This window comes from Diabrotica undecimpunctata, chromosome 5, assembly GCF_040954645.1.
Source record: "Diabrotica undecimpunctata isolate CICGRU chromosome 5, icDiaUnde3, whole genome shotgun sequence".
In the NCBI taxonomy this organism is placed as follows: domain Eukaryota; kingdom Metazoa; phylum Arthropoda; class Insecta; order Coleoptera; family Chrysomelidae; genus Diabrotica; species Diabrotica undecimpunctata.
Genome location: NC_092807.1, coordinates 29,559,466 through 29,583,417, shown reverse-complemented (window position 1 = coordinate 29,583,417; position 23,952 = coordinate 29,559,466). Strand labels below are relative to the sequence as shown.

Sequence of the window (23,952 nt, the reverse complement as noted above, 5' to 3'; positions counted from 1 at the left end):
ACGGATGAATTTGAAATCCGGAAAGGTATCCGCCAAGGCTGCATACTCACTCCGATGCTTTTTAATTTATATGTTGAAAATATATTTGCGGAAGCATTAGTAGACACGGAATTAGGCATTAAGGTGAAAGGCATACCAATTAGCAACCTACGCTATGCGGACGACACAGAGATTATAACTGATAAATTGGAAGATCAGCAGTTATTACTTGATAGGGTGAATAGCATAGGTAAAAAATATGGCCTCAAAATCAACATTTTGAAAACGAAATATATGGTCATTAGCAGAAACCCTCCAGAAAACCCGATAATATGCATAGGTGATGATCGCATAAAACGCGTGAAAACTTTTAAAATACCTTGGCACCACAATCAATGACCAATCGGATCCACAACAAGAGATAAAAACCCGAATACAAATGGCAAGACAAGCTTTTGTGAAATTCAGACCGCTCCTATGTAATCAAAACCTACATTTCGAAATACGCTACAGAATGGTCAAGTGCTACATATGGTCCATCTTGCTTTATGGCATGGAAACGTGGACTTTGAAAAAAATATCTATCAACAAACTTGAAGCATTTGAAATGTGGTCATTAAGAAGAATGATGCACATACCTTGGGTGGATAGAGTTCGAAACGATGACGTCCTTAAGAGAGCCGGCGTGGAAAGAGAACTCTTTAATTTAATTAAAAAACGCAAGATTGGTTACCTTGGGCACATATTGAGAGGAGCAAAATATGAAATACCACAGTTAATCCTACAAGGAAAGATCGAAGGTAGGAGAGGAGCCGGCCGCAAACAATTATCCTGGTTAAGAAATATTAAAGAATGGACAGGAATACACAATACAGGCGAGCTGTGTCACGCCGACAAGAACAGAATTCTAGTAATGAGATAGTCGCCTACGCACTTTGGTGTATGGCATGTTAAGAAGAAGAAGTTATTGGTACTGTATCAGAGTACCAAAACATAATACAGCACGATTTAAAAAATCCCAGTATTATATGAGTATAAGACTTTTCAATCATCTTCGCAACAGTATTAAATCTGAAACGAATTTAAATAAATTTCGAGGTAAATTAAAATATTTTCCATTGCAAAATTGTTTCTACAGTGTAAGTGAATATCTGGGTAATGTAAATAATTAATCCTATGTACGTTTTATCTTGTAATTCTGAAATTGTGATGTTTTATAAGTATTTTATATTTTTTATTCGACTTATCCTATATCGTGTAAATGATATTTCAGGATGAATAAATTATTATTATTATTAGTATGCTAAATCGACAAGTCGACAAGTGCTAAAACTGGCCCGTAAGAGGGCTAAACAATAAGTGACTTCTCTGCATTTACAAATAAAAATATAAAGGCTACGAACACGGAATAAATACTCACTTATAGTAAATCGCAGAGACCACGGATCAGTTTTCTGCAGTTTCTAATCCAAATTGAACAGTTATATCTATCCACAGGATGTTAACAGCCACAGCTGCCCACAATGCGTACACAAATAGAGTCAGTACATAAAAAATATTTGAAAATAACCGTCACTTTCTCAAAACCCTCTATTATTTGATCCCAAATCTTCTCCAAAGAACCCCAGACCAACCGACATCAGTGGCCGAAAGTTTTTAACACCAGTTCCTACATCCACCAACCGAGTGCTGTGTAAACGAAGCATCGTCAACACTTATTGAACAATACCTAGTACACGAAAAACGATAAAAACGTTACATCTATCAAAGTAGAAGAGACTTTCTTAGCTTAAAGCGTCTAACGCTACTTTAAGAAGCAAGTGGATTAAACGCAACGAAGAAATAAAGAGATTACTCTCTTTTTTCCTATGGAATCTTAAAAGTTAAAACGACAACAGCAGTCTTGCACGCGACTAAATAATAGCAGGAAGCGAGGTGAGATGGAGTGTTTGGGGGTTATAAAGGACTGTTTCTGCGATACGAGACCTTGCGAGTCACCTAAAAATAGTACTGGTTCCTAACAATCTCAATTGCATAAAAAAATTTGGTAAAGGTAGTTCTTTAACTATTTTTTTTACTGCCTAAAAATTGAGCTTAAGCCCTTTTAACCTATCTTATTTAAAGAGCTGATATATACATATACAATAATGTCTACTTATTGAATTCCTTGGCCCAGACCTTTATCTACTTTTTTTTCACCCCCTAAAAATTAATCTTTTTGCTTCATAATTAAGCCAACTCATCTGTTTGATTATTGTGCAATACTAAAATTTAACGAATTATTAAAATATATAACAAAACCTAAATTAGGTTTTGTTAGGACCACCTTTAGGTGATCGCGAACAAAGGTAATGGCAGTTTTAATTTTAACTTTAATCTGAGGTATTAAATATGTGAACGCTAATTTTGCTTGCTTTAAGTACATATATTAAGACAATAGTAACGAACCAAAAGATAGAATAGGTTAGTTATTAGATTTCTAAAGAGTATGCTTCCCTATGTTATAAGAATTATGGAGGATTTCAATGGGGCTTCCGATCCAGTAAATAAAAAACCGAATATTTTTTTAGTGAAGCAGATTCTTGACAAATCCCTAGAGTTGGTCGTCAGTACCCACCACTTATTCATTGATTTTAATTCCATCTATGACTCTGTTAATAGCCATAAGGTTCTCCTGGCTATGGTGAAATTCGCTTCATCTTGTTCAACTAACTGAACTTACAATCACAGGAGCAGTGTGCATATTGAGAATCTAGAACAATTTTAACCCTTTCATTGCAAAAATAGACTAAGACAGGATGACGGACCCTCGTGTCTATTTTTTAACCTTGCTCTAGAAAAGGTAATTCAAGAGACCCAGAATAATACCAATGGCACTATCATCTACAAATCTATTCAAATTGTCGGATATACAGATAACACGATATCATAGCTAGGTCCACAGACTCTGTGCTCTAACTGAATTATTCCAGTGGTTAAGGGCGTTTGCACTGAGAATGGGAATAAATATAAATGCCCAAATAACCCAATATATGTGTTGTATAAGGTCAAGCAACTAGACTAAGCAACTAACAATTTAGAATTAGAAGGTGTGGACATCTGCATATGATAACAACTTCACAAAGAAATAGAAAATAGTGCTTGCCAATAATGTTGCTATGGTTTGAGAAGACAGATAGCTTCAAAACTACCCAGAAAACTTAAAGCAACCGCTTATAAAACACTAATAAGACCAATGCTAACATATGGAGCAGAAACGTGGTCACTTACATAGAATGACCAAGTACTGCATAAAATTTTCGAGCGGAAAAGACGCATATGCAAGAACATATGGAGGTAAAAAAGAGCAAGGTTTGCGGCGCCAATGTAATAACTTTGAGTTGTATAAAGTTTTTTAGAAACCTGACGTAAAATTCATTAAGGTAGTGAACCTTACAAGTAATCATGTAACAGGAAACAGTCTGACAAGTCTTTGGCCAAAGGCGGTCGATGGGACAACGAACCAGAAGAAGACCGAGAGTTAGGTATTAAAACAACAACAAACAATAGAAAATGCTTCAAAATCTATTTCAGTTAGATCATGGAGAAGAGTTGTTAAAGACAGAGGCGAATGAACAATTGTTCTGAAGGAAGCTTAGGCTCATAACGAGCTGTGATGCTACTGATGATTATAAAGGAGTAAGCACTAAGTCCTGCTATAATTCAACTTTCAAATGAAATGTATTAGTCTTACCTTTTCCACACCTATCCTTACACTAGTGGTTTCTGTATCATACATACCTCTAATAATTTTTGCATACTCACCGGGAATTCCTTTCTTATTGAGAGCCTTCAATAGAACCTCTTCCTTGAAGCGGCGACAGCCTAAACAAGGTTAAAACTCTGGTTCCACAACCTCTAGAGGTACACCAAGTTCTACACGTTTTTTCAAGATTAACGAATACAATATAGTCATTTTTTATTTATTTCTATATTTTTTCATGAGCTTCTTCATGAGATTCCTATAAAAAAAATTGCATTTCAATTTTGGATAGTTCAGTTTCCTCATGCATCTGTCTATCAATTACTCTTTTCCAAATTTTTATGGTATAACTCAATAATGTTATGGTCCTGTAGTTTTTATATTGTTAAACACTCCTTTTTGCGTTCAGGTTGTTTTACACCGATTTACTGCAAAAATTTGGCTTATTATATTGTAACGATGAGTCCAAGCCATCACCGTTAAACCAGCGTGCGCGCGAACCAACCCATGAAGTAGGAGTGTATCGACAGTAGAAAGGGCAAAGCTCCGCTATATAAACGGCAACATTTCCTCACAGAGACAGAATCGACAGGTGTTGACTGAAGGTTCTCTCTTCCCTACCCCGGCTTGCGGACGTGTTGAGTTCACAAGTTGTTTCCTTTTCTTTTACCGTCTTTACCCGAAAAGCGTGTTAAGCTTTTCACTACCCGTACTCTGAATCAGTCGTGTTGAGACTGTCGAGGAGTGTCCTATTAACCCGAATCACTTAAGGGACGTGTTGAGTTCCTTTCCTTTCTTTATACCTATCGTCCGCTGTTATTAAATCGATACAACGTTACCCTAAAATTTCAGATACACACTCGTTTGCCGATAAGACCAGTTCCATATGACAAGGTCAAGCTTAATTTGAATAAATAGGCCAGGTACTGAGAAGACTAAACTAAATTGTAAATATGTACATAAGATTTTTGTCAATTTAATTTAAGGAAGACAATAAAGTTTTATTTTTATTTTGAACTCTGTCTCTGACTGTCTAAAAGCTACCCGGATAGTGACTTCCACGAGAGGACGTCACAAATGGCGCCCGAGCAGAAAAATACGTTTTAAACAATAATACCGACCGAATTCCGAATTTTATTTTCATGAGACAGTACTACATTTCAAATTTTAATCAAAGACAAGGTGATTCACAGTTCAAAAATGACAGACGCTCCGGAAACGTCGAAGGTTAGTTGGGTGTACCTATTAAAGAAAGACGAACTTATAGCCGAATTAACAAACAGAGAACAGCCGACGGAAGGGAATTTCAGCGAGCTAAGAGCGAGATTAGTTGCGATCATCAAGGCACCAACTCAAAAAGGCCAAAACCCAGAGGAAATAGAAGAAAACCAGATGGAAGACAGACAAAGAAAGATGGAAATAGTACGCAAATGGGGGTTACACTTTGACGGTTCAAGAGACCCAATAGAATTCATAGAACGGTTGAAAGAACTCCAGACAGCTTACGGCCTACAAGACACCCACGTTTTACAAGCTCTACCAGAAACATTAAACGGGAAAGCATTACTATAGTACAGAAACAATAATAAATATTGGAACGAATTAAAAGACTTCGAACAAGATTTCCGCAATTTCTTCGTTTCCTCCGTTCTCACGCAATCTCTGGAAGCTCAAATCCGGAACCGACTCCAACGAAACAACGAAGGTGTAAAAGACTACATCATTGATATTCAAACAATGATCAGAAGACATGGTGAATTCAATCACCAAGAAGAACTAAACAGGATATACACCAATATGAACCCGAAATACAAGTTGTATATAAAGAGGCAAGACGTATCGTCAACACAGGACATCATCAGACTAGCAGAAGAATATGATATGGTCCAAAAAGAAATATACAACAGAAACAATACACGGTGTGACTGGACACAGGCAAATAGTCGTAATAACAAAATACAGAATTTCGACAGACAGACTTGTTGTTGGAGATGCGGCCGCAGAGGCCACAATAGAAGAAACTGCAGAGCTATCGCTGTACTCTTCTGCAGCCATTGCGGAACCCGAGGAACAACTTCCAATAACTGCCAATGTAGAAGCCGACCGGAAAACTCCAACAGGACTGGACAAGAAGGAGGCAACCCAGTCAGCATTTAGAGTCCTCCCTAACAACCTCCAGCTACGCACACTATACAGATCAACGACCCCACACAACGATAACGTTCAGCAACGGTAAAAAGTTAAGAGCACTAATAGACACAGGAGCCCAAAATTCGTTTATAGGACAAAAAGGTAAAAAAATATTGGAACAATGTGGAACAAAAAGCGACAGAAAAGCTTTAAAGATCACGCTGGCAGATGGAAAAACCAGCAACATAGAAATCTGTTTTACAGCAAAATGTTCCATAGACAACGTTTGGAGAAAAGCCAAGCTACATTTTTTACCAAACCTAGCTTCAGAAGTAGTACTGGGAATGCATGAAATAACAAGATGGGGCCTTGATTTATCAAACATCTTAAATAGAAATCGCGTAAGAAGGAGAGAACAATACCCAACCAGGACAGAACACGGATCCAGATCGTACAATGCAGATAATAACCGAATACCGACCAATTCCAGGGTCAACGAAACACCAACCGCAAGACATCCGCTCCAACAGAGAAGCAAAATATATAACAAAACGACCCACCGACTACCGACCGATACCGCGGTCGAAGACCAGACCGAAAATATACCGACTACCGACCGATACCGCGGTCGACAACCAGACCGAAGATATACCGAACTACCGACCGATACCGCGGCCGACGACCAGACCGAAGATATTCCGTCATACATACCGGAATTCACGAACAGTCCAATACGAGAGCAGCTCGACATCAGTACTACACTAAACAATACCGAAAAAAAAAACAATTACAGGAATTGTTACTAACAGAATTGGAGAAATTTAAACAAATTAAAGGAACAACACATCTAACCGAACATACAATAAAACTCAAACATAATACATCGATCAAACAAAGATACAGGCCCCGAAACCCGGCAATGCAGAAGATCATAAACGATGAGATAGATAAGATGCTAGAAGAGAACGTGATAGAAAAATCCAATAGCCCGTACAGTTCCCCCATCGTCCTAGTAAAAAAGAAGGATAACAACGGATACAGATTTTGCATCGATTTTAGGAAAATCAACGACATCTCAGAAAAAGATGCCTACCCATTACCGTACATCAATCATATCCTAGAAAAGTTAAAATCTGCAAAATATTTTACCACGTTAGATCTAAAAAATGGATATTGGCAAGTACCACTTTCCGAAGCAAGCAAACCCTTGACCGCTTTCATAGCACCAGGAAAAGGACTATTCCAGTTCAAAGTACTTCCATTCGGATTACACGCCGCCTCCGCTACTTTTCAACGATTACTAGATACAGTAATCGGCCCAAAAATGGAACCACATGCATTCGCCTATTTAGACGACATAATAGTACTGGGGAAAACGTTCGAGGAACATATGGAAAACTTAAAAGAAGTACTTCACAGACTACAGCAGGCCAAACTACGAATTAATATAGACAAATGTAAATTCTGCAAAGAAGAAATAAATTATTTAGGCCATGTAGTAAACAAAACGGGAATAAAAGTGGACGACAACAAGACAAAAGCTATAGTCGAATATCCCGCACCAAAAACCGTTAAACAACTACGCCGATTTTTGGGTATCATCTCATGGTATAGGAGATTTATAAAAGATTTTTCACGAACTGCAGCCCCTTTAACAAAGCTACTAAAGAAAAAACAACATTGGACTTGGGACAGAGACCAAGAGGAAGCATTTAACAAAATAAAATTACTACTGACACAAGCTCCAATACTGATCTGCCCGGACTTCCAGAAAAGATTTTTTTTACAATCTGACGCTTCGAACCAGGGTTTAGGTGTAGCTTTAGTACAAACAAACGACGAAGGACAGGAACAAGTCATCGCTTACGCAAGTCGAACCCTAACAAATGCCGAAAAAAATTACAGCGTTACAGAAAAAGAACTACTAGCGATCATCTTCGGTATAGAAAAAATGAAACCCTACATCGAAGGATACCCATTTTCAATTATCACAGATCATCAAAGTCTACGATACTTACAAACAATGGAAAACCCTACAGGTAGAATAGCTAGATGGGCAATGCTGCTGCAACAATTTGACTTCGATGTCATTTACAGAAAGGGCTCCCAGAACGTCCTGGCCGACGCGCTCTCTAGAGAACCAGTAGATCTGGTTTGCATAATAAACGTAGAAGATGTAGAACCCGACGAATGGTACAATAAAACTTTAAATAAAATCCAGACAAATCCGCAACTATTTCCAGACTACTCTATCAAAGATGGACTTCTCTATCGACACTTCTGGGACAAATACGATTTAAAAGAGACAGAGGTATCCAACCCCTGGAAACTATGCATCCCAAACCATAAGAGACAACAACTCCTGGCAGAAAACCACGAGCAACCGACCGCAGGACATCTAGGAATAGCCAAAACAATAACCCGCCTAGCTAGAAAATACCAGGGATGTTTAAAGACGCCGCAAAGTTCGTCAGAAACTGCAAGAACTGTCAGCAATTTAAGCCGCAACAAAGCTTAACTCCAGGCCGCATGCAATCTACACAAATTCCGCCACATCCATGGCACACCGTTTCAACCGACATCATAGGACCCCTTCCAACATCCAGCAAAGGAAACAAATATATAATGACATTCCAGGACACATTTTCAAAATGGGTCGAAGCCATACCGATCAGAACAGCAACGGCAAAATCAGTCTGTCAGAACTTAAAAGATAAAATCATTATGAGATTCGGATCACCCAAAGAACTAATATCAGACAACGCAAGAACATACGATAACAGGGAAGTACGAAAGTTGCTAGACGAATTCCAGATTTCTAAAAGAAACATTCCGCCATATTCTCCCCAGAATAATCCAGTAGAAAGAACAAACCGAGTAATCAAAACAATGATAGCTCAGTTCTGCGATAATAACCATAAGAAATGGGACACGAGCCTTCCAGAACTACTATTCGCATATAATACAGCTAAACACGATTCCACGGGTTTCTCCCCAGCCTTCCTGAACTTTGGACACGAACTAGAAATTCCAAGTAAAGTCGTAAACACCCCAAACGACACACAACATACCGATCAAAACATAAAATGGCATAAACTACGAGAAACATTCAAATTAGTACGTACAAACCTGGCAAAAGCTTTTACAACTCAAAGCCATTACTACAACTTACGACGAAGAGAGTGGAAACCCACAATAAACGACAAAGTCATGAAAAGGGAATACCAACTCTCAAATGCCGCCAAAAATTTTAACGCCAAATTAGCACCGAAATTTTCAGGCCCATATACTATAACAAAAGTGTGTTCTAATGTAATATTCAAATTAAAACACGACGATAAAAACCGTACAATAACAGCTCATATCAAAGACCTAAAACCCGCATTTACCGATTTCCCTACTCCTTAATCAGTCCAAGCACTTACAGTCAACACCAAGTAGTGACAGTATATTTTAATACAGTTTACAGACCTTCAAATACAATGTCAGACACATTAGAAATATATTACAGTGACATAGAAATGGACGGCACAGTTACGCCGCCACCATACACCGTTCCAGAATTAATATCACCATTAGGGAACACACCAAAACCTAACACCCCGGGCAAAGGCTGCGAGCCCCTGATAAAGGCTATTTCCAAATTCAAGAACCTTTTCGATGAACCAACCATGGGCATCACAAAAATTCAGAAAGTCCAGTTAATTCCAGTGTCAATCCCGCTGCGCAGCATAAAGGAAAAAAATACAGACTGAGACTCCCGAACCAGGTGCTGAGGATAAAAACCAATAATTGAAGCCCCACGAAGGAAGACGTTTTTTTTTAAGAGAGAGGAAGACGATTTTTTGTTTAAGAAGACGATATTTATATTTTTTTTAGGGCGGACATTTTTTATTTCGATGTATTTTAAATTTTTTTTAGGGTAACCAAGTACCTGGCAAGGAATAAAAATAAAAAAAAAATTTTGTTCCAAAATTTTTTTTTTTTTCCCAGGAAGAGGGGGTGTAACGATGAGTCCAAGCCATCACCGTTAAACCAGCGTGCGCGCGAACCAACCCATGAAGTAGGAGTGTATCGACAGTAGAAAGGGCAAAGCTCCGCTATATAAACGGCAACATTTCCTCACAGAGACAGAATCGACAGGTGTTGACTGAAGGTTCTCTCTTCCCTACCCCGGCTTGCGGACGTGTTGAGTTCACAAGTTGTTTCCTTTTCTTTTACCGTCTTTACCCGAAAAGCGTGTTGAGCTTTTCACTACCCGTACTCTGAATCAGTCGTGTTGAGACTGTCGAGGAGTGTCCTATTAACCCGAATCACTTAAGGGACGTGTTGAGTTCCTTTCCTTTCTTTATACCTATCGTCCGCTGTTATTAAATCGATACAACGTTACCCTAAAATTTCAGATACACACTCGTTTGCCGATAAGACCAGTTCCATATGACAAGGTCAAGCTTAATTTGAATAAATAGGCCAGGTACTGAGAAGACTAAACTAAATTGTAAATATGTACATAAGATTTTTGTCAATTTAATTTAAGGAAGACAATAAAGTTTTATTTTTATTTTGAACTCTGTCTCTGACTGTCTAAAAGCTACCCGGATAGTGACTTCCACGAGAGGACGTCACAATATGTCTTCCATTAGGTATTATATAAGTTCTCGGGACTTCAGGATATCTGCTATAAGTCGTAATCCAGCCAGTGGACAGTTCGGGCGTATGTGATACGATCTCTACCTGAGTGGTTAATCCACTGTGTGACGTAGCGATAAAATCCAAACACGGAAAATCTCTGGATTGTGGTTATCGTACAATTGCCGCTAAATAACTACGGTTAGTAGTAGCAGCGAAAGTTGTTAAAACTAATCGATAGAACTGTAAATGTAGTTCTCAAAATTCTTGATCATTCAGATTATAATATTAATAATGTTTATTTGCGAAAAAATGTTTTAATATATAAAAAATTTTATTACAAAATTTCATATATTCTTTACAAACAAGCAAGAGGTAATGGATTTTCTAAAGAGCTATGAGTCATATCGATGCAGAACACAAGTTTAAGTCTGATAAATCTTGTAAATAAGTCTGTTAAACTTCATTTTTTGGAAGTTGTATGTGTGTGCTTTTGGTTTCTTTTGACTGTAGACTTAATCCATTAGCCGAACTGAAATTACTCCTATAAGATATCTCTTATACTCATTATATTTTTGAATATTTATAACCTATTTGATAATAATGATTTACAATAGTAATTCACTCATATATTTTACAGGTACCTACATATATTTTTTAGTGAGGGTTTTTTTGTTTTTCTTGAAGAATTAAACAAAAAATACTACAGGCTATACTAAATATTAATACTACTTACTAATAACTATTAAAATATATAAATATTTTTTTAAACACAGCGCTAGGGCATAAACCCGGTTTAACACCTCGGAGGTTTAGGCATTCTTGTGTTTTTTTTTTAATTTTTTTAAATTTTATTTATTTTTTTTATGTATTTTTTTTTTCTTTTCATATTTTAACTTATATAAAATTTTACAATTTTAGTTTTATATTAATAATGATTTAATTAGGATCTCATAGATGCTTTTCTTATATATTGTGTAATATAAATTTGATCTATAAAATAATCTATTTATTTTTTTTAATTTACAATCCAATATCAGATGTTCTGCGGATCCTAATTCTTCACATTCACAACAGTTTGTGTCTGACAGTCCTATTTTATGTTTATGTTTTGGAACTAAGGAGTGGCCAAAACTAAGTTTACATATATATTATATAAGGACCTTGATGCCTTGATAGTCACTTAACCAGCTTTTAGATGGGATCTCTGTTTGGATAGTTTTATAATAGAGTCCCTTTTTGGAATTGATATACCATTCTTTCCAGTTGTTGATTTATTAATATTGATATAAGCATAAGCGTCATTTAGTTATAACTTATATTCATAGTTAGTATCTAATTCTGCAGCACTCTTTGCTAGTTTGTCTACAATTTCATTATTTTTTAAATTGCAATGGGCTTTTCTCCAACAGAATGATACTTCTTTACCTTTGGATTTGAGTCCAATAAAGTTTTTTATTATTTCTATAATGATATAATTGTAATGTGCTGTCCACTTCTCCAATTTAGTTAGAGCACTTTTGCTATCTGAAAGTATCACGAATCTATCATTATGGGTGATCGTTGCTATGTACTGCATTGCTCTTAATATTGCCATTAGTTCTCCTGTCAATACGTGGTATTTGTATCTAGACTTTGTATTTCTTTTCTGTATTGTGTTTTAGGGTCCCATATAGCAGCGGCTATATGGGACGTGACTCTGAAGTCATAAAAACTGTTAAAATTAGAAAGATTCAATATCTGGGTCACATAATGAGGGGCGAGAAGTACGTATTACTTAGGTTAATTATGCAAGGGAAGATACAAGGGAAGGGAAACCCAGGACGACGTAAAATATCCTGGCTAAGAAATTTGAGAGAGTGGTTCGGTTGCAGCTCATTAGAATTATTCAGAAGCGCGGCCAATAAAATTAAAATAGCGATGATGATTTCCAACCTCCGATAGGAGAAGGAACCTGAAGAAGAAGATAGCAGCGGCAACTGTAGAGTTAATTTTTATTCGCTTCTGCTTGCTAATATTTTAAATAATTTTTGTGGTTAGATATTCTTTTAAACTGTATAAAAGCCCCTTTTTGATGTTTAATAGGCTCCCCACATTCATTGTTCCACCATGGTTTATTAAATTTTGGATTGGTCATTTTTATTTTCTCTGGGATGCTAATTTTACTAGCTTCATTTATAGAATCGTAAAATATTTGATATTCTTGTTCTATATTTTCTCCTATATTATCATTTTTTCATTGTTTAAGAGATAATAAAAAACTGTCCAATCCGTTTTTTTAATATCCCATTCTATGTCTAATTATATCATTATTATCATTAGAGGTATTTACGTTACTGTCATGTATAAACTCTAACTACTGGATAGTGATCTGAATCCAGACTTATATTTTCCGTGTGCCAATAGCACGTATAATAGATATCTCTTGAGCAAATTGTTACATCTATAGCTGATTTACTTTTATACAGGGAACCCCGAATTAATATTTCAGAATCATCATTTAGGAAATTAAGTCCACATTCTTCCATGGCTTCAAAAAGATTTATTCCTTCGCGATCAGTTTTATCACATCCCCATATTTTATTATGACAATTGAAGCCTCCCCACACTAAAAAATTTTTGGCAGTTGTTAGTTCAGGTTATTTCTACTTTAAATCTTTTAATAGTACAGCAAAATTAGTTTTTTTAAATTATTATAGTTCTTATCGACTTTTATAGACAATAATTTTTGAAAATATTTTGCGCAGTGAAATAATTTGTAGTAATTAACTAACGTATGTATTTATATGTATGTATTATTTGTCCTTAAAAATGGCATAGACTTTCTGCAGTAGGCTTCTGTGGGTGACGGTTTCGTACGCTGCACTTAGGTCGACGAGAGCTACGCCTGTTATTCTTTTTTCATCAAATCCATTCTCGATGTGTTGCGTCATAGCTAGTACTTGGCTTGTGCAAGCCCTCCGACGTCTGAAACCAGCTTATTGTGGTATGATTTTTAAGTCAGCCGTTTTCTCTATGCCGTGCAGGGTAAAGGCCGATTCACATTATAGCTCAGGTCACGCTCCGCTCACGCTCAGCTCAAGGTTCGGTCAAGTATTCTTACACGCATCTTAAATGGTGCTATTCACAGTAAACACAACGCTCACGTTCCGTCCCGCTCTTTTGACCGCGGCGATTCTCCAGGAGAATAGTTTGATCGTGACTTGATCTGAGTGGAGTGGAGCGGCAGGGTAGTGTGAATTAGTAACAGTCAGGTGAAGGTACGATTTTCGCAGCTCGATGGATGACGAACAGTTGATTGAATTGGTGCGCTGCTGTAAGGAATTGTACAACCAGGGAGATAGACTGTATTTTGATACGGTACAATAAAATTTATGTTTTGTCATTCGAAAGTACTGAAAAAATTTAGTTTCATCGTCATAGAGACCTTTATACAGAGTAAAAAACTCCCCTTCTGTTTTCCTTGTTTTTAAAATATTGTGCACCCATATTCTTGGCTGTTTATTGGTTGACTGAAGCTCTTCTTCGTCCAAACATAAAGCAATGACAGCCAAATCACTGTTAGAAAAATCTTTAAACATGTTAAACAAATTTATATATGCAAAGAACTGTGCCTATTCTCTGAGTCCCGCCAAATTGAATAGTATACCGAAATTCTTGATCGTGAGCGGAGCGTCACCTGAGCGCTTACTGTGAATAGTGTACACAATTCTTGATCGTGAGCGGAACTTGAGCGGAGCGTGACCTGAACGTCTAATGTGAATCGGCCTTTAGTCTTTCACACAGCTTATATAACTGACAGACGCAATATGAGGCGGTAACTGTTTGCCGTTTCTGGCCTTTCCCAGGTTATAGTATAGCAATGACTTTTGTTTTCCTCCACAGTGTTGACATTTGAAATGTTATTCGGAAGTTATTAAACAATAAAACGATCACACTTTTTGCCACGATGCTAAAATGTTTTATTAGCTCCAAGCATATATCATCGACTCCTGCAACTTTCTCATTTTTAAGTGAATTTAGTTCTTTATTCAGTTCTTTTATGGTAAAAGATGTGTCAAAGTACCTTTTTTCGGTTGTTAGCGAGAGGTTGATACCTTTTCTTTTGTGTGGTGTTATGTTTGCTATTAAGAAGCAATTGGTGGTCTATTTCTTCTGTTAAGCTTCGCTCAGTGCTTTCATAAGGGCGTTACCATAGTCTCTTGTTTCCTCTTTGAGTGAATCTTTGTTAAATAGTCTTTCATACCTGTTTAATGTGTTTTTAGAGACATCTGATAGACTTGGTATTATTTTTTTCTGTAGCCATTTGGTATGTGCTGCTTAGACAACTTCTGCAGGATTTGTACAAACGTTAGGTAGTTTTAAGGTGTTGTAAGCTACCTAACACTGTTTTCAGTTTCGAGTTTGGTATCCAGGTTGTCAGAGTACTCAGTCCAGTCGGCCGTTGTGAACTGGAAGCCTCTTCGGAAGGGTATCTAGGTTGTTTTGATGGCTGCATAATTTTTTTTTACCTATTGGCCTATGTTGAGTTTTGGGGATTGCACCATAGACATTTTTTATACATGAATGTTAAACTTTCTCACTTATGAAGGAATTATCGGGGTGGTGGCCGTGTTTACAGATTTTGCTATTAAACAAATATGGCAACTCTTGCTCGTTTAATAGAAAGTGTCGGTTGAGCTCTGCCCATTCTTCCAACAGCTGACCATTTGCATCAGTTTCATTATAGCCCCATGACGTACTGTGGCTGTCAAAACCTCAGATTATGAACTGAGTTTCTTGTTTCCCAAAGCTTTTCGGCATTAATAGTTTGAGTGGTTTGCCGGGCGGTTTATAGATGGATGCTACGGTGAAGGCTACGCTCTGGATGGTGATTATTTTAGTATCGTCGGTGTCTTTCTTTCCGTTGATGTTATGCATGCCTTCAATGTTGGGCCTGTTTGAGTTTTTACCTCTATATTTTTCCTGCAGACATATTATGTCCCAATTGGGAGTCCTACGGAGATTAAGTCTTCTTTAGATTTTGTAATACACTTGATTTTCAGACTAGCAATTGTTAGTTAAAATTACTGCCTACCATTGCTTGTAGGTACAGTGTTTCCATTCTATATGTAACTGAGAAGGTATGTATACAGTAAAGAAAATGCATACGTGGAAGCTTCTTCCTTGCTCCACAGAAGACAAAAAAATGTTCAGGTAAATTGAAATTTAATAAAACACCACATATTACAAGCAGCAGATACATTTATAGTGTTGAGAAAGAGCAGAATAAGCAATAAAAACTCAAATAGTTAAAATAAAAAAAAAAACAAGATAAAACAAATCAGAAAGGATTTAACGGCGACAATGATAAAGATATTTTACAATAATATCACGAAAGCATCAATTATCAGTTTCATGCTTCTGAATAAAAAAAATTGTTTTCTGAATAAACAAAATATTTGGAAAAACAATATATTTTTTAAAATATTGAAAGTGTTTAGAAACTTTTTTTTTCAGTGAATATTGGTGTACATAAAATAACAGCGAATGTGTGTCAATAGTAACATATTAAATTACATAAAAGCGTGTAACATATTCTACAAAATAATATAACCAATAAATAACTTTATCTCATGCGAAATAAACTTGTTAATGTTAAAATATATCATAAATAAATATATTTGATAATTTATTCTATATATATATTGGTAAATATTGTTTACGAAAATAACATTTTACGTTATATAAAGCACTGCAAAGGGTCAAATGTAATAAAATTTATTGCTATTAATTAAAAAATATTACAACACGGTATTGGCAGTTTAAAATTAAAATTAAAGTTTTCAGTAGCTTTTTTTTTTAATAAAATCACGTTTTCCCTTTTTTTGGCGTCTTCTTCCTAATACAATACAGTAGACTCGCGATTATCCGACTCCTGATTAACCGAGCCTCTGGATTAACCGAGATACTAATTGAAAAGAACAAAGTGTCGATAGCGAGTGTTATTGTTCTAGCGACTATGCTTCTAATAGCCGCCTCACCAGCCACTCCTCCACCCGTCAGCTTGAGTCATAACAGCTAGCTGTTCGGTTCGTCCCACTGTAAGCTCTCACACTCCGTTCGGCTCGCGGAGATAAGAATACGGCCGAGGTCAGAAGGCTCTGCCTGTCGTAAGACCCGACTAATGGGTAGGAACTGAGAGGTGGAGAGCCGTCGCTTAAGGTGTCGGGTCTGTAGAAACGCACTCGAGGCGCTTATGCGAGTTATGCGTCACGGTCACCGGTCTACACTCCTAGTATCCGAGACGAGACTCTTGTGGGACCACTCTACTCCGATTCCAAGAGAACCAGGCGAGGTTGAACGAGCTGGGCCCGTACACACCTCTTTTGACCGTACACTACCAATAGGGGCGTCGGGGTCTCGGCACGTACCCGCCTGGAGATTCAAGAGTGGTAGAGGAGAGATCCTCGGCGGCAACCTGTCTACGTGCGAGGTGGAAATTCCTCTGCCTGCGTCACCTGTCCGCACGTGGGAGGGGATAACGGATAGGTGAGGTAATCGCAACACAGGTACTACGGGGGAGGTGGAGCCCCGCGATGCGTATGCAACGCGCCACCTTCATTTTGGTGTAGGACTCGTAGGGGCAGTGAAGGCGCTAACGGTCGTATGCCGAAAGGCCAGGTAGACCAGGGTCCTGCCAGTTTTTTAATTGGAGGGCACAAAGCATAGCTATGTAAGCTCTCACAAGTTCATTCATGTCTTCTCTTTGTATATTTTCTAAGTAACTTAAAGTGCAAAATAAGTTTCAAATGTAAACTAGTTGTGGTTTCTTTAAAAACAAAATTAAGTGCTATAAAATGCTTGGATAAGGGTGAGTCAGTAAATAAGGTTGCTGCTGATCTATTTGTTGGAGAAGTGACTGTGGGAGATTTTAGACATAAACGAAAATATATTGAACAATGGGTTAATAAAAGTGTAAGTGATGGAAGTGATTTGTTGCGGAAAACTATAAAGAAAGGAGAATACGAACAGACTTCTGAAGCCTTATTTTTATGGTTTTTCGAGGGTTAAGAAGTTCAATTAGCGGCCCCATGCTTCAAGCTAAGCCTGTCGATTTAAAATTGAGAGATCCCATTTTAGAGCATGGTCTTACGTCAGACCACATAATTGTGACGAAATGGGACTCAATTTCTTCCAATCAAAAGACTGGCAGTAAAAAAAACTGCGCGTGGATACACAAAAAGCAAAGAACGAGTAACTCTTTTGATGTGTTGCAACTCTTCTGGATCCTTAAAATTAGGACCACTGAAAAATCGAAGAATCCAAGGACTTTAAAAAAAATTTAAGTAAACTGCCTAATCACCATGTACAGGAATCAACGTAGTGCATGGATTGATTGCAAAATTTTTAGGATTGGTTTATTGACAAGTTCGTTTGCGTTGTTGAGGCCTACTTAAAAAAGAAAAATCTACTAAGAAAAGCTATTCTTATTTTGGACAATGCACCATCTCATCCAGATGCAAGTTCCTTGGCTAACGATGACATTAAAGACACCAAAACTGTTTTCTTGCCACCAAGCGTCACATTCTCACTCAACCTCTGGACCAAGGAATTTTAGAGGCTATGAAACGGAACTATCGTCGAAGGCTTCTCCAAATGTTGTTGGCTTGGTTGGATGAGGGAATGACTATGACAGCGCCCCTTAAAAAGATCACGGTTAAGGATGTGTCTCACTGTATAGCTTCAAAGTCAAATGATGTAAGGGTAAAAACTTTGCAAAAGTCTTGGCAAAATCTATTTCCAATTGAAGCCACAAGTGATGGAAAAGATAACAATAACTGTATTGCTGAAATAGTACACCTCGCTATTAGTTACTAACGAAACTGCCGATAAATGATAACGAGGTCAATGAGTGGATTCTGCAAGATCAGCTAATGGAACTGATGGGTGATGCAATCGCCGACACGGTTATCAACCCACACAATGTCACTGAGCATGACACAGATGAAATAATCGAGAAAATATCTCGCTATGAAGGATTGAAGGTGATTGGAGCTGCCCTTGCCTATATTAAGCAACAGAAAGAATCAACCCCTGCCGATGTCCTTCATCTTTGGAATTGGTGCAACATTGCAGCGTCAAAAGGAGGCCAGAAGTTGTCAGAAGGCAGAAATCTATCTAAGACTTTTATAAAACATGAAGATGATCCAGTACGTAAATGTTTTCCTATCTATATATTTGAACTATGTACTGTGTATACAGGTTTATATACTTTAATTGTACATAATAAACTAATTACATACGGCATAACTTTTGAATTTTTTGTTTATTTTAAGCAAATACCCGATCTCCGCGTTATCCGAGTTTTTCGATTTCCGAGGTATGCAAGGTTCTAATTAGCTCGGATAATCGCGAGTCTACTATACATTATTAATGTCAATTTCTTTGTTGAAGTGTATTCTCAATTTCTATACTCTTTCCCCGCTGGCTATTTTATCATTAGGAAGACTACAACTAGGCTATGTATTTTACTGAAATGCTTAAGCTTGAATATCTTGGTCTTTTCTAGTTTTGTAGCTCTAGTGGATTCTTATAAAGCTCGCGTAGATCTTCTTCTTTCTGTTTATAATCAATTATGCTTATTAATTGGCAGATTTATACCTTTATGGAAGGTTCACTCCATCTTTTGCCTAGTCTATTCTTCTTCTATCGATTGCTAGTTTTTCTCTTTTATCTGATTTATCTCGTGCTAGTTTGACAACGCCGGTCTTCTCCATTCTATTTATTTGGTTATTTCATTCTTTTTTCTGTTTAGTGTGCATCAGCTTATATACTGTACGCTACATTAGTGTTGTTCTTATATCTCCACTTCTCTTTTTATCCCTTAGCGTATTTTTTTTTAATTATTCTCAGTACTCTCATTTGCCGTTTTCAGAAACCTTTGTGTGGTGGCTGTGTCAGGTCTTGTTTCTAGTGCATATGTCATTACTAGTATTACAGTGGCTCTTAATATAAACAAAAAAGTAATACAATGTCAGTATAGAAGCTTTGATTTAAAAAACAAAGGTTATAATTTTAAAATAATGCATAAAATATGCTTGTCCAGAATTATATAAATGTTATGATTTTCTGATCTTAATAAAATCGGATGAGGTAACATGGTTTGGGGATTTTGGGTATTGTTATGATTTTATTTAACTGTTATGTCTCTATTTAATTTATAATTTCTTTACTAATTTATTATATTGTTCTTATTTTAATTTATTAAAAAGCACGATAATTTATATCAACAATTTATTTGATTAATAATTACATAATTTATGTATCCGAAAGCTACAATTAAATCGCGACCGCGAATCTTCAAAACTAAAACTGTTCCTCCATAAAATGTTTCATTTATATACATAAACTGCCGTTATCTCGACAATTAAGTCGACAATTCTCTTGACCAGAGTGAGGGGCGAAAACGGTAACGGCAACTGGATTTCCCATCGACTCGTCTCCAGAAGTTTCGAACTGTTGTTTTTATAACAAAGGGTGTTGTCAGGTAGGCATTACCTAGAAAATACCCGAATGAATAAGCATATTAGTGATAAACATGTTTACCGTTCTGAGTCATACGACACGTCACCATCTATCGTAACAGTATGTTGGTTACTTCTTTATTTAATAATTTTGCTTTATTATTTATTTTTATAAAATGTTAATATTGTGTGTTTTGTTGAACCCTTCACAAGGCATGTACACTTTGGAGAGTCACAATTTGTACAGTTTGGAGAAGCTTCGTTAATATGTTTTTATAAAATTATCCTTTTTGACTGTTTCTATACATTTCTTTTTATTTTACTTTGTTGGCTCTATGTGGCAATCAATTTCAATGTGAAAGCATTTATACCTGTTCTACTTCCTTTTTTTAGATTCTTGGCCAACTTCTTAATTTTCTTTTATTCCACAATAGCGTTTAATCCAAATTAGATATATTTACTTGTTGACTTAATCGTTCTTAAAATTTGTTAAGTAAATTGGTTTAAATACATGGTTCACTCAGCATGACCTATGCATACTGGCATATGTTCAGATCATGCCGAGTGGATCACGTCACAAATATCGAAATTTTGAGAAATGGGAATACCAAAAAACTGTTCCAGGATCATGAACGTGATTGGACAGGACTCAATTCACCTACGCACTTAAAAATCCTTTTCTTTAGCTGTTCTTCTCCAGTTATCCACATTCAAAATCACTATCAAAAACCGCACACAGTTTGCCGAAATTGTTGCCTACCTTACTTGATGGAGAGAGAGCTTGAAGAAGAAAATTCTCATATTAATTTAATATATTGTTTACTGATTGACAAATGGGACATTTTATATATTTACGACTTAATTATAGTAAAATCTTATTTTGAACGTTTTTTGTTTGTTAATTTGACATTGGTGCATTAGAATATGATTTTTTAATTAAGTTTTTTATAATAAAATAATGTTTGTTTCTGTTATTTAGATGGGACGTACAACTAAATAGCATAGCAGATGCCAAATTAAAGGAACTGTTTCCTGTAGTTCCAGTAATATTTATTAAAGCCATAACTCAGGACAAGCAGGATCTAAAAAATATGTACGACTGTCCAGTGTACAAAACACGAATGAGGGGACCGACTTTTGTATGGACATTCAACTTGAAAACCAAAGAAAAAGCTCTCAAATGGGTGTTAGCTGGAGTAGCTTTATTGTTACAGATTTAAATTATAGTTGATGTTGCTTAATAGTTATATAGTTTATAGCCAATAAAGGTTTTAGTTTTGTTAATTAAATGCAATATTCTATTTTCTACTTGCAATATACTTGGAAGATTTTTACTTGTGTTATCTCTGGTTTTTAAAATATTTCTGGGGAATAAATTATAAATTGTAAAACATTGTTTAAGTTTTACCAAAATATCTTGACACAACAAAATATGCAGCGTGGAATGCAAATTCTCTGGAATAAACCGACCTCCATGGTCAACTTTAGTCAGCGAGATTATTTATGAAAGGGCAAAAGTATACTTATGTAATATGTAGACAGTAAAATACTAACGATACTTTCTCGACATGGTAAGTATTTGACCTTTAATTTAGTTTACTCTCAATATTAACATCACACTCTAATTTTGTAGTATATTCTCAATATGTTATTGACTGATTTTAACCTTCGATCAGGCGCGCCGCAGCAATTTCAATATCAATCCCTATGCCATCTTTTTCCCAAAGTTCCATTACATTTGTGTGATTGCCGTGCTTTATGCCAATCAAATAGAGGAGTCCAAAAAAGGCCAATAACTCACTCTTGTTCACATTCCTGCAATCTCTATCTCTCAAATATTGCGTTTTATCTCTATGTTCATTTATATATTATAAATTGGTAAAAATTAGAATTTCATCAACCATATCAATATTGATAATAGTAAAAAACGCATCAATTTCTGTTTTTATTTGACGTGCAGTTCCTTTTAATCCCGGTGGTACTCTCATTATATTTTGTTGCATTGTCTTAGATGTGGCAAAAGAAGTTTTATACCACTTACTTGTTTTATCCTTGCCAATGAATGTATCTTCAACGTTTTCGTGAAACACTTCCTCCTCATCTGACATATCTTGCTCTGAACATGTATGGTCGTGGTTCTCCTCAATTTGTTGTTCATCCAAATCACTATCACTTTCCAATATTTCATCTGTTTCATCTTCAATATCTGTCATATTATTTAGAATTTCCTCTAATTGTGCATGGGTTAACACGTCCTTTGGATTTTTACGAGACATGGCCTAATCTAAAATTATAAAATATGTTATAATATAGAATTCTACAATAATCTAATATGTTTCATATATATTATTAATTTTTATAAATAATTATAATATTAACAATTTTACTTACCAATAAAATTTGAATTTCTCGAAAAAGATATATAATATATTAGTTATTTCAAAAAAAATTGCGCGAATTTCACGTCCAGGCGCCTTGCAGCAATTGTCTGCCTCGATGTACTATTCACAATAAAGTACGATAACTAACTAATTGGATTTGGATTTCACAAGACGATGATAGGTACCGACTAAGGATTAACCGATAAGGGAATTTTAAAAATATCACGTACATAGCGTATCCCGTTAACACTTTACCTGGAAATATTGAGTTTACGCAGCAAATTACTGTGGCGCGCCCGGCTGAAGGTTAAAATTGGTGACCTAATTTTACCGCATTCTGCCGAGGAATTTGCCACGCAGTTGTTTGAAAACAATATTTATTTTTATTATGTATCTTATGGTAATACAAAACATTTTTAGAATATGTGGTGTGTGTAATTTCATATTATATATTGAAATATTGAAACTAAATGCACCTACCCACTCAAGACACATGGCTGTTGGAGCGAAGAAGTCCAGTGGCTCCCCACGGTATGATTTAAGCTCGCCCTCCTTAATCAGATTGTTGTGGATGTCACTTTGTCTTAACATAACAGGAGAAACCAATTCGTCGTTTTAAATTACTTGTTTTTTTATTAAACTTGACCTATATTAAGTGACGACTAGAGTTTGGCGATTCAAATAATATGTAAAAAATACGTATAAAACAAAAGGGGTATGAAATAAAGAAGGGTTGAGATAATAAACTTTGAGAGATTTATGAGGTAAAAAACGATTAAAAGACATTTAACGAAAAAGACAGATTATATTAAATAAAATATAATAATAGTTAAATGTAGTACAGAGATATTTAATAAAGAGATATATTTGCCGAGAAAGAGTTGTATACAGAGCAGTATGAAGAAAGACATATCTTGGGGCTGTAACACAGATACTGGGTTGGTTTGTAGCTTCACAGTTCACAGTGTTCTTTCGATAAAATTTGATATTATACTGGGAAGAATTATGATAGAAAACATAATTATAATTATAGGGGGAGATTTCAATATCGATCTTAAGAATAACACATTAGATAAAGTAAAATTTTGTATGTCAATTAACTCATATAATATTTGTCATGTAATTGAAGACTACACTAGAGTAACTGCCACATCTTAAACTTGTATAGATAACATACTAACAAATATGCAATCATATGTGTCAGTAGAAGTCTTGCACGCTGGAATCTCTGATCATTCTGCCCAAAATTAACTTTTCAGGTAGAGGAAGCAGAAACGAATACTCTGGAAATGAAAAGACATTTTAGTACAAATAATATTGAAACCTTTATAAGTAAATTACATAATCATGACTGGCTTAATTTAAGTTACAAATGTGTAAATGATCAATGGAATACTTTCTTAAATCAGTTTCTATATATATACAATCAGTGCTTTCCTTTTAAAAAGTTAGATTCTAGGCAATGTAAAAAAGGCCTTAATAAAAGAGATGATCCAGAGATAATAGAATGTAAGACTCGTTTAGACATCTTGTTTACAATGAGCAGAGTTAACCATAAATTCTATTATTCCTATAGACAGGTAAA

General features: G+C 35.9%; 1 protein-coding gene across 1 annotated transcript in view; it reads left to right on the top strand.

Moving 5' to 3' along the window:
- The window catches only part of LOC140441228 (dynein beta chain, ciliary-like), a 217,054-nt gene extending 195,743 nt beyond the window's left edge, over positions 1-21,311 (top strand). Inside the window, exon 23 of the mRNA XM_072531813.1 lies at positions 20,966-21,311. Coding sequence (XP_072387914.1) covers positions 20,966-21,206 — 241 coding nt within the window. The 3' untranslated portion in view covers positions 21,207-21,311. The remainder of the gene's footprint in view (positions 1-20,965) is intronic.
- Positions 21,312-23,952: the final 2,641 nt, after the last annotated feature.